General features: G+C 46.0%; 1 protein-coding gene across 10 annotated transcripts in view; it reads left to right on the top strand.

The window, feature by feature from the left end:
• Nucleotides 1–500: 500 nt before the first annotated feature.
• Patronin (calmodulin-regulated spectrin-associated protein patronin) overlaps nt 501–12,505 on the top strand; it is a 59,003-nt gene continuing 46,998 nt past the window's right edge. For 4 of the 10 annotated variants that reach the window (XM_071790446.1, XM_071790444.1, XM_071790445.1 and 1 more), the window contains exons 1-2: nt 502–1,384; nt 4,043–4,755. In XM_071790446.1, coding sequence (XP_071646547.1) covers nt 4,417–4,755 — 339 coding nt within the window. In that variant the 5' untranslated portion in view covers nt 502–1,384; nt 4,043–4,416. Of the gene's footprint in view, nt 1,385–4,042; nt 4,756–9,380; nt 10,801–12,505 lie in introns of those variants that run through there. The other 6 variants (XM_071790443.1, XM_071790441.1, XM_071790438.1 and 3 more) reach the window with 3 other exon arrangements.

Genomic DNA, 12,505 nt, shown 5'->3' with positions numbered 1-12,505 from the left:
CGGAAGAAGTACTGAAATTTATACCACGCATAAAGCACACCTAAATTAACGTATATTCACAGTTTCAAGAAAATTCTAAGAAAATCGATTTTCTCTAGTATAAGGACGAGAGAACGTCCTTAAGCAAAAACATATTCGATCAGCCATGTCAGCAGATACGAACTGCGTCCACATTCAGCTCACCTAGGGGCGGCACTAAAGGGATCTTTTTAAATCCCGTTTTACATAAATAAATAAATAAAAAGATCCTCGGCGAGAAACTGCCGATTTTAATAAGTGTTTAAGCAGAATAGCTGACTTATAATTTCAAGACAGTTCTTTATGTTTTAAAAAAATCTTTGTTTTTAGCCACTTACAATACTGTCTTGTGTCTCAAGTCTTAAACGAGTGTACAAAGTGTCAACATTGTAAGACTTGAGACACAAGACAGTATTGCGCGTTGCTAAAAACAAAGATTTAAAGCATAAAACACTTTCTTAAAATTATAAGTCAGCTATTCTGCTCATGCCCTAAAGTCACGTTCAATCGCATTTCAATCCGAAAGCCGCGCGGTTCCAGTCCGTCGCGAATCAGGCAGCCGCGCATGCGCGTCGCGCGAGTCGATTCGATGGATCGCGGAGAGCGCCGCGTTGGCCGCGTCGACCAATCGAGACGGCCGTCTCGACGGTCTCGATCGGTCGGTCGGTCGGTCGGTCTCTCGCGCGCGCGAGCAACGACCATCTCGCGGTATATCGCACGCGTATCGCGATGGACGGCGGAGTGCTGCGTGCGGCGTATTGCTGCTGCCTGCGAACGGGCGAATCTCCGCGCTGAGAGGGAGAGAGAGGTGGCCGTGTGCCGTGTGTGCGCGCGTGGTGTGTGTGGTGTACGCGGAAGCGCAGCTTCGCGGATCCCGTCGGTCGCGCCTCCTCGCCGACCTCGCGACACGGACTTTTGGACGGCGAAGCGGAGCGGAGCGAAGTCGGCCGCGATCGCTCCCGGCTCCGCGCGACGTTCGCTCGGTCGATCGGACGGACGACGGACGGATCAACGAATTCCTGAGGGGGGTCCGAGCCGCGAGTGCGGGACAATCTAACGGGGGGGGGAGGACTCGCGGAATCGAGGATCCCGTGTGCCCTCGCGTGCGCGCGCGCGCGCGCGCACCTCTTCTCGGCGATGCGTCGAGTCCTCGCGGACACCTCGCGTCTTCCGTGCGTGCGATCTCGCTCGCCCGCCGGGACCTGAAGCTGGCTGTCAACGAACGCGGGCGGCCGGATATACATACTCGGGAGCTCGTTCGCGAGACCTCGGTAGGGTCTCGAGCGAGCGAGAGTGAGAGAGAGAGAAAGAGAAGGACTCCAAGGGCCGAGCCAATCTCGAGAGGAACAGCGGCGGGAGGAAAGAGGTACGTCGCCTCCTCGGAGTGCGACGGGATTATTAAGGATCTCGCGTGTCCGTTCACGTGTCCCCCTCGGATTCCCACCTTGATCCCCTTTATTCGCGCGCGCGCGACCTCCGACGGCGTATAGACGCGAGAGATCGTCTCGCGCGCATGTGTGCGCGTATTGTACGTACGTGTGTGTGTGTGTGCGTGCGCGAATGCTGCGTGAATCAGCCGTGCGACGACGATGACGGCCGATCGACGGCATTTCGACCGTGCCGCTTCCTCTCGCTCGCGTCGTCGCCCGGTTGTTCCTCGATCGATACGCGGCCTCGCGGTGTCGAGGCTCTTTCGAGAAAGAGCGCGCGAGGGGGAGGGAGGAGAGGCTCGCCGTTCCCGACGAAAATAGCGAACGAGTCCTCTCTCTCGTTCTCTCTCTTTCTCCCTTTCTCTCGCGCGACGGTGTCCTTTGGCCGCGTTTCGCCCGGCATTATTTCACGTTGTCAAGTCGCGGAACGGATGCGCGAAGGGGGGGGAGGGGAAACGGTGCGGAGGGGGAGACGGGAGGCCACCACGTTCGATCGAGGACGTTTCGCGTCGCCGGTAACATCGTCGGCGGGGATCGCCGAAACGGACGGACTCCCGTGCCCGTCGTCCGCGACGGGATCGCGATCTCGGGCAAGCGCGCGTTCGCAGCATCGGTCACCGGGACTTTAGGGAAACTCGATCACGTATCCTAGGTATTTTTGATTCGCCTGTGTATTCGTCGGTAGCTTGGATTTCCTCTCAATTTTGAGGTTATCTAGTTTGCATCAAGTTTCAAGATGTACACTCGTATTGTACTTGATCTCGATGAAAAGTAGAAACGCAGGTGTCCCTCGAATAACACGACGAATTTGTATGACGCTTGAATTGCACGGTAAAAATTTGTGACAACTCTTGAGTACTTGACGTGTACTGATGTACTTGAGTATTTGAGTTGCGTGTAGTTGGAGTAGCATGGTCACTCAATGAGATAAATGCAAATACAAAATATTTAATAACATTCGGCTTTATGCCCTCTTTTATACGATTGATTTTTAATAAAATTGTTATTTTTTAAAAGTTTGATAAATAATATAATTTTTGTGATAATAATCCCTCGGAATCAAATACCTTCCACTTTATACGGATCTGGAGTATTGAATTGCACGGTTTTTAATAACCCGGAACGAATTAATTGTGTTATTCGAGATATGTTATTTCCCACGGGATTTGGAGGAATTTAGGTTTATTGATAGCAATTGAGCTTTTGATAGATGAGTTGATTTGCAAAATTCAACGCAATTTTGAATATCCATTTAAAATATTAATACTATTTATGAGTTACACAAATTGAGTAATTAAATAGAGAAGGAAAATTAATCAGTAGGGTCAGCAGTCACTAATTATCGTGATTAAACTTTAATAAGCTTCGTGGGAAGTATACCAATGATAACACTTCGATATAAGCGTTTGCTTTTACCATAATTAAGCTTCTCGATTACACAGAAAACATAAAAAAAAATGTCCAATTCGACCACGATAGACATACGCCAAAATTATAATTTTTTATGCTAAGTTATTAGTGAGTCATCATTGTTAAAATTCATGCTACTTATGTTACGTCGTCGTCCTTATATTCTCAAATAAATATCAATTCCATTTACTCTAAAATGAATTCAGTTATAATTATGTTTAGCTTCAGCTCGAAAATTTCCTGGAAGTCGCATTGTTATTTCGTCATCGACAAAAATGTCCAAACTCATCCTTTGTCTCTTAATTTGCACCCAGTTGCTTTTTAACACCCTCGCTGCCATGTGCATCACACCGGTGATGCATGCAGAATTTTTATTTGTGTGCCATGTGTATCGCTCATGGTCTCAACGTGTCATTCCTCAAAACTAAATGCGTTATTCTGTACAGCAGCTGAGAAAAAACGTATAATTAGGAATGAGATCAAGTTCAATACTCAAAAATCCAAGTTAAATCCAGTAATCAAGTTTTAGTTTCTTGGATTCGACTAAGAAATAATATTTCATACGTTGTATTTGCAAAGTAGCCGATTACTAATTAGTTTCGAATTTTAGAATGAGTTCTTTATTCAGAGGTGCTTATAAGTAGCTTCTAAATAATCGAATCTTTTACAAGTATTCGAGTACATTGTGTTATTGTAATTATAAGTATCATGTAAAATTGTAAGATAATGAAGAGATATAATATATACATTTCTAAAGTACTCATAAAAGGTTCGAATATATTTCATCCAGATTCGAGTTTATTTTGAAGTAACTCTTGTTTTTTTAAGGTATTCATAGAGAGTTCGAAACCACAGATTCTCGAACCTACTTGCAAGATACCGAATTCCATCACTAGTAATAATTCTTTTATGACGGCAGCGAGAGACCAAAAAGATGGGGAAGGAGAGGGGAAGAGCTTATTGGCTAACAGTCCCAACAGGACCGATGCTGTGAACCAAGGGCTTGCCGGAAATCCGTAAAGCCGGTATTCTCTCGTTTCGTGTGGGCTAATATTGCGATTAGAAGAACACCGGCGTGTGCATGTTGCGTGGGAAAACAAAATTCTCCGCGAAACACAAACTCCTCGCATTCCTCGCTCACTCACTCACTCTCTCTCATTCCCGTGGCTCGTTTATCGTTGCAGATTTTGTCGATCCCGCGTCGTCTCGTCGACGAAAGAGTTCACGCCACGCGGCTGTGCGTAGTGCGTCACGTGCCTGTGTGTGCGAAATCGAGGAATAAGCCGAGGAAAGAGCGAGACGTGGACGCTTGACGCCGGATTAAGGATCAACGAGATCGGTGAAGTTACGCCAGTGTGTGAGAAAAGATCGCGGGGACTTTCGTCGCAAGCGAGAGAAAAAAAAGAAAAACTGCTGGAAGGAGAATACCTGGGCAGCGGGTTCGGTCGCCCTCGCAGAGTCGCATCGGCTATGACGAGGAGGACGGCGGGGAGTCGCGCTGATCGAGGTTCGTTGATTGAAGCCACGGATGCCGACGCGACCGTCATCATCCCGTTGAATGTGGAACACGATCTCGCGGCTCTTCGTTAAGGGCAGCAGCAAGACCGCGGGGGTGCAGGAAGAAGCCGCGTCGCCGCTGCCGACGACGACGGCAAAGGAGGACGAGCAGCAACAGCAACCGAAGCGCGCGTGCAACGGCGTCGCCGACGACGACGCGCCCGCCGACGGTACGAGCGCCGTCCATGTGTTCTACGACGCGGCGATGGATCGCGGCGCGAGTGCAGACGATCGACGCAGGCCTGCTGCCGCAACCGGTGCCGCGGCGGCGGCGTCGGCCGACCAGCAGTCCAGCGGAGGCGATTCCGAACACTTCTCCGACGCCTACGAGTCCCGCCAGGTAGGTCCCTCTGCCTCTTTTCCTCTCCGGGGATCGCCGAAATCAGAATGGACCCCCGAAGAACGTAGGGTTGTAATTATAATAGAAGCCTGAAAAAACTCGTTGTGCCTTGTGAACCTTGAGAGGGATTCTCTGAAAAGAATTACCTGCGCGACTAATTCTGGATGAAACATGAGGCGTATAAAACACAGATGATATATAGGAATATAATACAATAATAAAATACTATAGTACTATAATACTAATAATTATACTTAGGAATATAATATGATAAGATACTCTAATAATATCAATAATTATATATAATTATAACAATACTTATTGTTAGGAATATAATATGATGAAAAATGACAATACTATAATACTATGATATAGTATATCATAAAATGAAACATAAACGGAGCATACGTCGGATATCGAGACTGCGCGAGAAGGGACGTCTTCAAGTGCAGCAAATGGATTTTCTGATGAATTTATATAGGGCTCGTGATAAAGATTATTTTCATCGCGGGACGCGGGACACTCGCGTTCTCCTCGTAGCCGTGTGTCCGAAGACGTTCGTCACGTGTGGTATTTGCAGGATGGACCGTGCCCGGCAGTAAAGCTATTCTCGAGCTGTGTGACGAGTATGGCGTTCGTTTCCCGCGCCGCAATGTTATTTACTGCGCGATAAAACTCGCCGGCGTTTCACCTGCGCACGCGGACGCCGCGGCGTCTTCGACGAATCATGCGACCCAACACTCTAATTATCTCTTTAATTGCCCCGTTAATTCCGAGCGAGATCGTGCGTCTCGAGAGAGCCACTCTTGGGCTCTCGTATAAATTCGCCGACGGAGATTTTTATGTGAATAGCTTCGGTTTTCAGGGAATCTCGTATCGATCGCTCGGTAATACGGCTTCGTTTATTGACCCGAAAGAGCTTTATTTCTAAGCCTGTTTAATTGTAAGTCTGCATGGTGCAATTGCAGTTGAACTTTTTATTTATAAGAGAGTCTGGGCCTTTTTTTATTTTTCAAACATATTCATATCTTTATACATTATACAAAAGATTTCTTCATTCTCTTATCACTTTGAAAAACGCAGTACTATTATGCGGAGAAATTATATTCTAACATATTATCTGTTATTTAGTTTTATTTTATGTTTAAAATTTTTCGATCAACATCACGCGGGATATCAAATTCGCGCTTTCTTTGCACGCTGTTGCGCTAGTCGCTTAGCTAATTTCTCACCGTCACAAGATTTAACGTTCTTTTTGTTCCGTTAATTCTGGCAGACGGCCCGCGCAATCCGCACCGATGAACAATCGATATCTGGCCATGCCCGAGCGGCCTCGTTATCGACGATCACGCTTGGCACACGTTCAACGAGTATCATTTAAGTCATTTTAGTCGGTCTAGCTTCCAGACAAAAATGTATTGCCGACAGCATTGTAAAAAAGCCGCTGTGGAAGTAAAGTACCTATAAGCTATACATTTGCAAATATACCGGATATAGATTTATCAAGCAGATTCCATAAATATTATACAAAGCATAATTTCCATAAATGTTGTATAAAATATTGCACACTGGAATAGCAATCTAGCTACTCTGAGGGATATATAAATATTATACAAAGCATAATTTCCATGAATGTTGTATAAAATATTGCACACTAGAATAGCAATCTAGCTACTCTGAGGGATCGGCATGAAGAGAAATTTACTGGAGTAACGCATAACGCGTAAACTGGTTTTCTTCTCTCGTTTCTGGAAAGCAAGGTCGTTCCTGTTGCGTGGCGAACGATCATATTTATCGCAATTCCTTATTTATTTTTTGTATTTCTGTAAGCTGTGTCGATCCGTCACGATCCGAGGGAAGCTTCGCGATCTCGCTCGCGATCGTTCTGAAAGTAAACGCATCGGCAGCGGCGCGTTTTTACTCCGCGTTGCCGGCGGTGATAGGAGAAGAGCCGATCTTATCGCCGCGCGTGCTTGCTCTCGAGTGCGATCCCGTCTCGATCGTTTCCGTCGATTAATGTACTGGAAACTAATACGCCTAATTTAAGGCGTGTCGTTGAGGACTCCTCCTCCTCCTTTTCCAGCGCAAGAGCGGACGAGCTCCCGCATTCCTCACCGTAATAGGCGGTGCAATTATCAAACGTGCATCAAGACACGCGCTGCAACACGCGCGTGTGCGCGCGGAGCCGTGCAATTAGCCGCTGTGGTTTCTCGCGCATTAGACACGTTCCGATTTCTACGTCCACTGAAAACATTCACGAAAAATACGAACTATTCTCAGGTTTTGCATATCGCGTCCAATTACCGTTGTAAAAATTATCTCCACATTTCTGCGAGCCGATGCGAATTCAATCATTTGGTTGAAAGTGAAACGAACGTTTAACGAACGTACAGCAATCTATTTCGTCTCTTTTTCCCTCTTTTCATTTAATAGTGAAATTATAAAGATCTTGTCTTTCAGAAAGAGACAATTACTGAAAAAAATAATACCTATTTAATGAGAAAAGAATCTATGGAAAATGATATGCGCTAATCCCGTTTAAAAATGATTTTGAATTATACCTACCGATTTTATTGGCACAATTTGGGACCAACCTTAATTTAAAATATTTGAAAAATTTTATTACATTACAATTAAAAATTTCAAATTAATTGAGGTTTAATAAACCTCACCTTAGTAATCATACTATATATATTTTCACCTTGGTAGCGTCGGGTTAAAACGATTATTGAGATGCCGATGCACGTGTATAAGCACCTGGTGCGCTACTGATCTTGAAATATCGATCAGTCGACCGATCCAGATCGCGTTCAGTCACGACAATTTAGCCCGAGACACCTGCATTCACATTACGGACGACGGAGAAAGACCGAGGCCTCGCTACGTGCCTTGACGGCTCCTTAGAGTAATTACAACGACCATGACACATACTCGGAAACGATTAATACCGCGAACAAAGCGTGTGCGTAGTAGAGCCTCTACTTTTGCGCGTAAAACTTTTAGCTATGCGTATACATTGCTGGTATTTACAGCTGTATATTTACAGCTAATTTTGCATTAGAAATATCTGTCGGTTGCGAAGGTATATTTGGCATTTCTATTTTCACTTCAATTTTTAAAACCGTTATAAGCAATGTCGCGCTGGTGCATCGTATATTTTACATAACAATAACAGCACGTTGTTCCGTGCTCGAACGGGCGCCTTTAAAAAGCATTATAGGTAATCGGTGAAAGTGACGCGCTGCTCGCACCTGGGCAACTTCGACATAATCGAAGCCGTTTTCGAAATCGCGCAGATAGGGAAATGCCGATGTGGGTGGCGAGTCGAAAGCGGGAGTTCCCATGCGATCAAGCACAGCACCGTATTCACGACGTCGTATTAAATTATTAAAGACACTTGAATGCTCGTTAATTTATCGTTCGCGGAAGGTTTTCTCCTCTTTATTATTTTAAACACTCCTACGAGAGTCCCAGGCAACGTTGTGCCCCCCGATGCCATGGATAAACCGGCCTCGCAAAAGACGGAGGCGTCGCCGGGAGCATGAGATAGGTTGTCGCTGCGTCACACGTCTCTGCCTTTACGACGCTTAACGGCAACGTCCTTCGCCAGAGAGCAAGTAATCCAATATATACACCGTGAGAAAATAAGCCCAGCCCGCTTTGTGTGCGACAGCGGTACATTGTTTCGCATTGTCGGATGCTTTCTACGAAAGGAAACGCGCACGGGCGCTTTCCACGATCAATTCTCTCGCTCTCTCAGCCACTGGGTAACTTCGCGTGCCCGTTTTTGGGAAAGTTTCCGCAAAGTTTTGCCCTTCTCTCCCTCAAGTACGCGAGTGAGATGGAATGAAATTGTTTCATTTGTACAGAAGTCGCGAAGACTTCGCCACGTTATTTTTATCGACGCGCGTCATCTCGCGAGAGAATTATTCGTTTAATTAAACCGTTTCTGTGCGATATTTCGAGATGCAACTGTGCAATTTTGAGCGCGCCTGTTACGCGATGTATTTAGTCTCTCGCACTACATTCGCGGCGCGCCTTTCGCTGAAGCATTCATAATTATCGTGTTTATTGTCTTTTCGAGAGCACGATTTTCAGGGCGAAAGTAATTATGCGGCGAAATAATGCACTCGTCTCGCTGCTTTGAATTAAAAATATCCAACAATGTAAAGGATTCCTCGTCAAGCTTTAGCTAGAATTAGAACATCTCTAACAGATGATCCTTCCTCGACACGCTTGATTTGGCATTTAAAACGCCGTGTAAATTAGCGGGATTACATTTCTAAAATTAGAAGGACGTGATTGTGTCGAGGGTGTATTCATGTATTCACTTAAGAGGATTCCGAAGCGTAATTATATTTTAAGGGAGAGAAAGAGTCGTTCTTTTGTCCCCCGGGTCGAGAAGGGAGACCCGGCTTCCGCGCAGGGTGAGGGTCAATCACGTTGGGCTCGAGGGACCCAGCGATGCGCAATGTGCTCGATTCGCTGCCGCGTGCGTGTGCGTTCGCGTGGGCGTGCGTTCGTGATGGGTACGAAACGCAGCCAGCTGACTCACTCGTGCGAGTGCCGAGAGTCTCTCTTGCGCTCTCGACGGAACCCAAAGCCGCGCGCCGCCGATTCGCTCGTAGTGCGGCCTCGCGCTCGGAACCGACAGCGCGCTGTTCCCCGGTGTTCCTTGATGAATGGATATCCGAATCGACTGTTACGTTCGACGCGCCGCAGTCCGAATTGGTTCTCCGGCGGGACGCGTGCCGTCGTGATCGATGATGACGTCGACCGACGAAGAAAATTAAGTTGTTCGCGAAGGAAAAGTTGCTTTTGCGGCAATATGAGCCGTCAAAAGTGTATTTTAGTGGAGACTCTCAAGAGCTGACGAGGAAAGACAGATTTTACTGGAAAGAAATGCGAATATAGCCGGCAATCGAGAATTTTGCGCGCGGAAAACGCAAACTGTTTATAATGCACTCGGCGGATCCGGAATGCATATGCGTGTCTCAAGGATTTCTTTCTCACGCGAACAATCGTGTACATCGCGCGTGTACATTCGCGGAGTGATTCGTCATCTCGGAAGTGCGTATCGATCGCGATTCTCGCCTCGTTATCTCCATTCTCGGGATCTATAGCCTATACAGTCGCGGTATTGTGCAAGTCATAGAGCGTTCGCTGCAATTGACGCTATAACTTCTTCATGACGCTCCGAAGGACCGAGGGGATTGTGTGTGTGAAAACAAAACGACCGCTTCCCCCCCACGAAGGTGTCGGGGATTCCATCGTCGATCGAAGACAGATGTTGGACTCGCGCCATAAGAAAATTATCAGGAAGAAGGGAGCGATGCATTCTCCCGATGCAGCTGCAGTTGTCGTGCGACCGTTGCCGAACGTTGCTTCGCGTCCTGCGTTAATGTTAATTATTAACTAGAAAATAGAGAAATAGCGGGGAAAAAGAGGAAAGCGGGGCGTCGACGACGACGAGCTGAATATTATTATGTTACTAATAATGTCGCTCCGCGAAGTCGGTCGCCGAAATTAAATTCATTCGCCGCGGCTCTATGTCGGACGCTTTCCCGGGAGCGAATGCCGCGCATGCCGAAGTTTCGCGAGAGGAGACACCGCGGAGATTAATAACTTGCAAGACTGTATTATACGGAGTCACGACGAAATTCAGTCGGGAGATAATCCCGAGATGATACTGGATTGCGAGACCGTGGATGAGTCGAAATGACTAGTGTATGTATTGTTTACACGCGGTGCGTTTTTTTTTACCATCGGATCAAATCTCTATTCCTCGATGAGGAATAGATCGGAAAAATTCTCATCGGCAAAAATCTGAGGAGGTGCGATGCATTGAATCCCTGCAATTTGGATTCAACCTGAGGCACGCATATACGGAGTGACGCGTGAGGAGTTTTACGAGGAGAGGCACATTGTCGAGAAAAGGCAAGGATGGCGAGTGAGGTGATGCTGGCGCCCACGCCAGCGACGTCCATACGGGAGATGGACGACGTCAGGGATATGGTTAGAAACGCGACCGTCACCACGATTTACGTAAGTCGGTCTCTTCATAAGTCGCGCTACATTGTGCCGCGCAATCGGTATTCAGAATATCATTCCACTTCTCCCGATTTATATTGTCCGCACGAAAAGCATTCTTCTGATCTAACTAATGGAATGAATATATATGCATATACGCTACGTAAAGAATTACAGGTAACCCTCGAGTAATATATGGTACTTGACTTGCGCGGAGCCTCGAATAGCATATATGGTAAAAAATTGTGACTACCTTTGAATAATAACACGGTACTTGAGTTGCACGAATTTTGAGTCACTCAATGAAAGAAATATGCATACGTAGATGCATAGATACGTAGAACTTGTTATGTTTTAAAAGTTTTTTTTAATTCAATAATCCCTCGAAATCCAGTACCCAATTTATTATGTGGAGTCTTGAATTCAGGTTTTCAATAATTATATGGAACTAATTGATCGTGTTATTCAAGAGTTTTATCTGTATAGAATTTTTGAAGGCGAGAAACTATCTTTGTGAAAGCATGCTAGAAATATGAGGGTTCGTAGAAAAGTTTTGAAAGCGAGAAATTATCTTTGTAGAAGCAGCTATAGAAATATGAAGTTTTTCCATAGGAAAGTTTCGGAACGTCGTACCGTCGTAAATTTTTGTTCTAAATTTTTTATGGTTTAAATTAAAAAACGATATAATTTTTGGAAGCGAGAAACTCTTTGTGGAAGAGCGGCTAGAAATATGAAGCTTAACTTGTACGAAAGTTTCGCAACGTTGTCGTATAATTTTTTTTTCTAAGCTTGTGGTTCGAACTTATCGGATGCTGTCTCTCGGACACGCAATGCTTTACCTGCGGTTTTGCGTGCGGGAGCACGTGCGCCGAGACATATCACAAGCTCGCGCGAATTAAGGCGCGAGACGGCAATAATCCGCGGTTATTTCATATACACGCTCTCGGCGTGACGAAGGACAATAGTGCCAAGGACAAGATTTCACTCCCGAACGCTAATCGAGTGATCGTCACGGGCGGTGAACAGCGACGGAGAGGAAAAACGCGCGTCGTCCGGAATTCGCGGCGTACGTGTATACTTTCGATCTCGCGATACCATTTCGATGTCGATCCTTTTCGCGTCAAAGTTAAGGCGATTGAATCTTTATCATAGGAAAACAACGCGGAATTAGCGGCGCCAAGGATTAGAGCGTCGCTCTTTTAATATCGCGTATCGCCTCTTCTACTTTTTCCGATCGAATCGCGGAAGAAGGCTTCTTCTTGTACTAACGCGGGCTTCCGTGGATCGCAATTTGCGACACGCTCCGTCGGCTTCTCGCTGCGCTGGAAGTGTTGTCGACTCCGTTGCACAACTAATTAATAGGTCGATCGCGTATGCGGAACGCGCCCGCCGGAGATCTTACAACTATACGCGTCCAGTCGATTCTTCGCGGCGATACGCAATTACATGAAATCTTTCTAGAGTTTAACTCGCGAGTGAGACATATTACGCCTCGTCGGAATATATAATATATATATTTATTGCAAGCGATTTATACGATACACTTGGGCTGCGGTCCACTTAACACTACAAATGCTTCGAAACATTCTTTTTTTTCTTTCAATGAAGAAAGAAGAAGACAAAGAACGCTTCGAAGCATTTGTAGCATCAAATGGACCGCAGCCTTGGTAGCCAAACGATTTGTTTGTTTCCTTTTCTTTTTTTAAATATATAGAAGTTG

Source organism: Temnothorax longispinosus, chromosome 10 (genome assembly GCF_030848805.1).
Source record: "Temnothorax longispinosus isolate EJ_2023e chromosome 10, Tlon_JGU_v1, whole genome shotgun sequence".
In the NCBI taxonomy this organism is placed as follows: Eukaryota; Metazoa; Arthropoda; class Insecta; order Hymenoptera; family Formicidae; genus Temnothorax; species Temnothorax longispinosus.
This window is presented reverse-complemented; position numbering and strand designations above follow the sequence as displayed.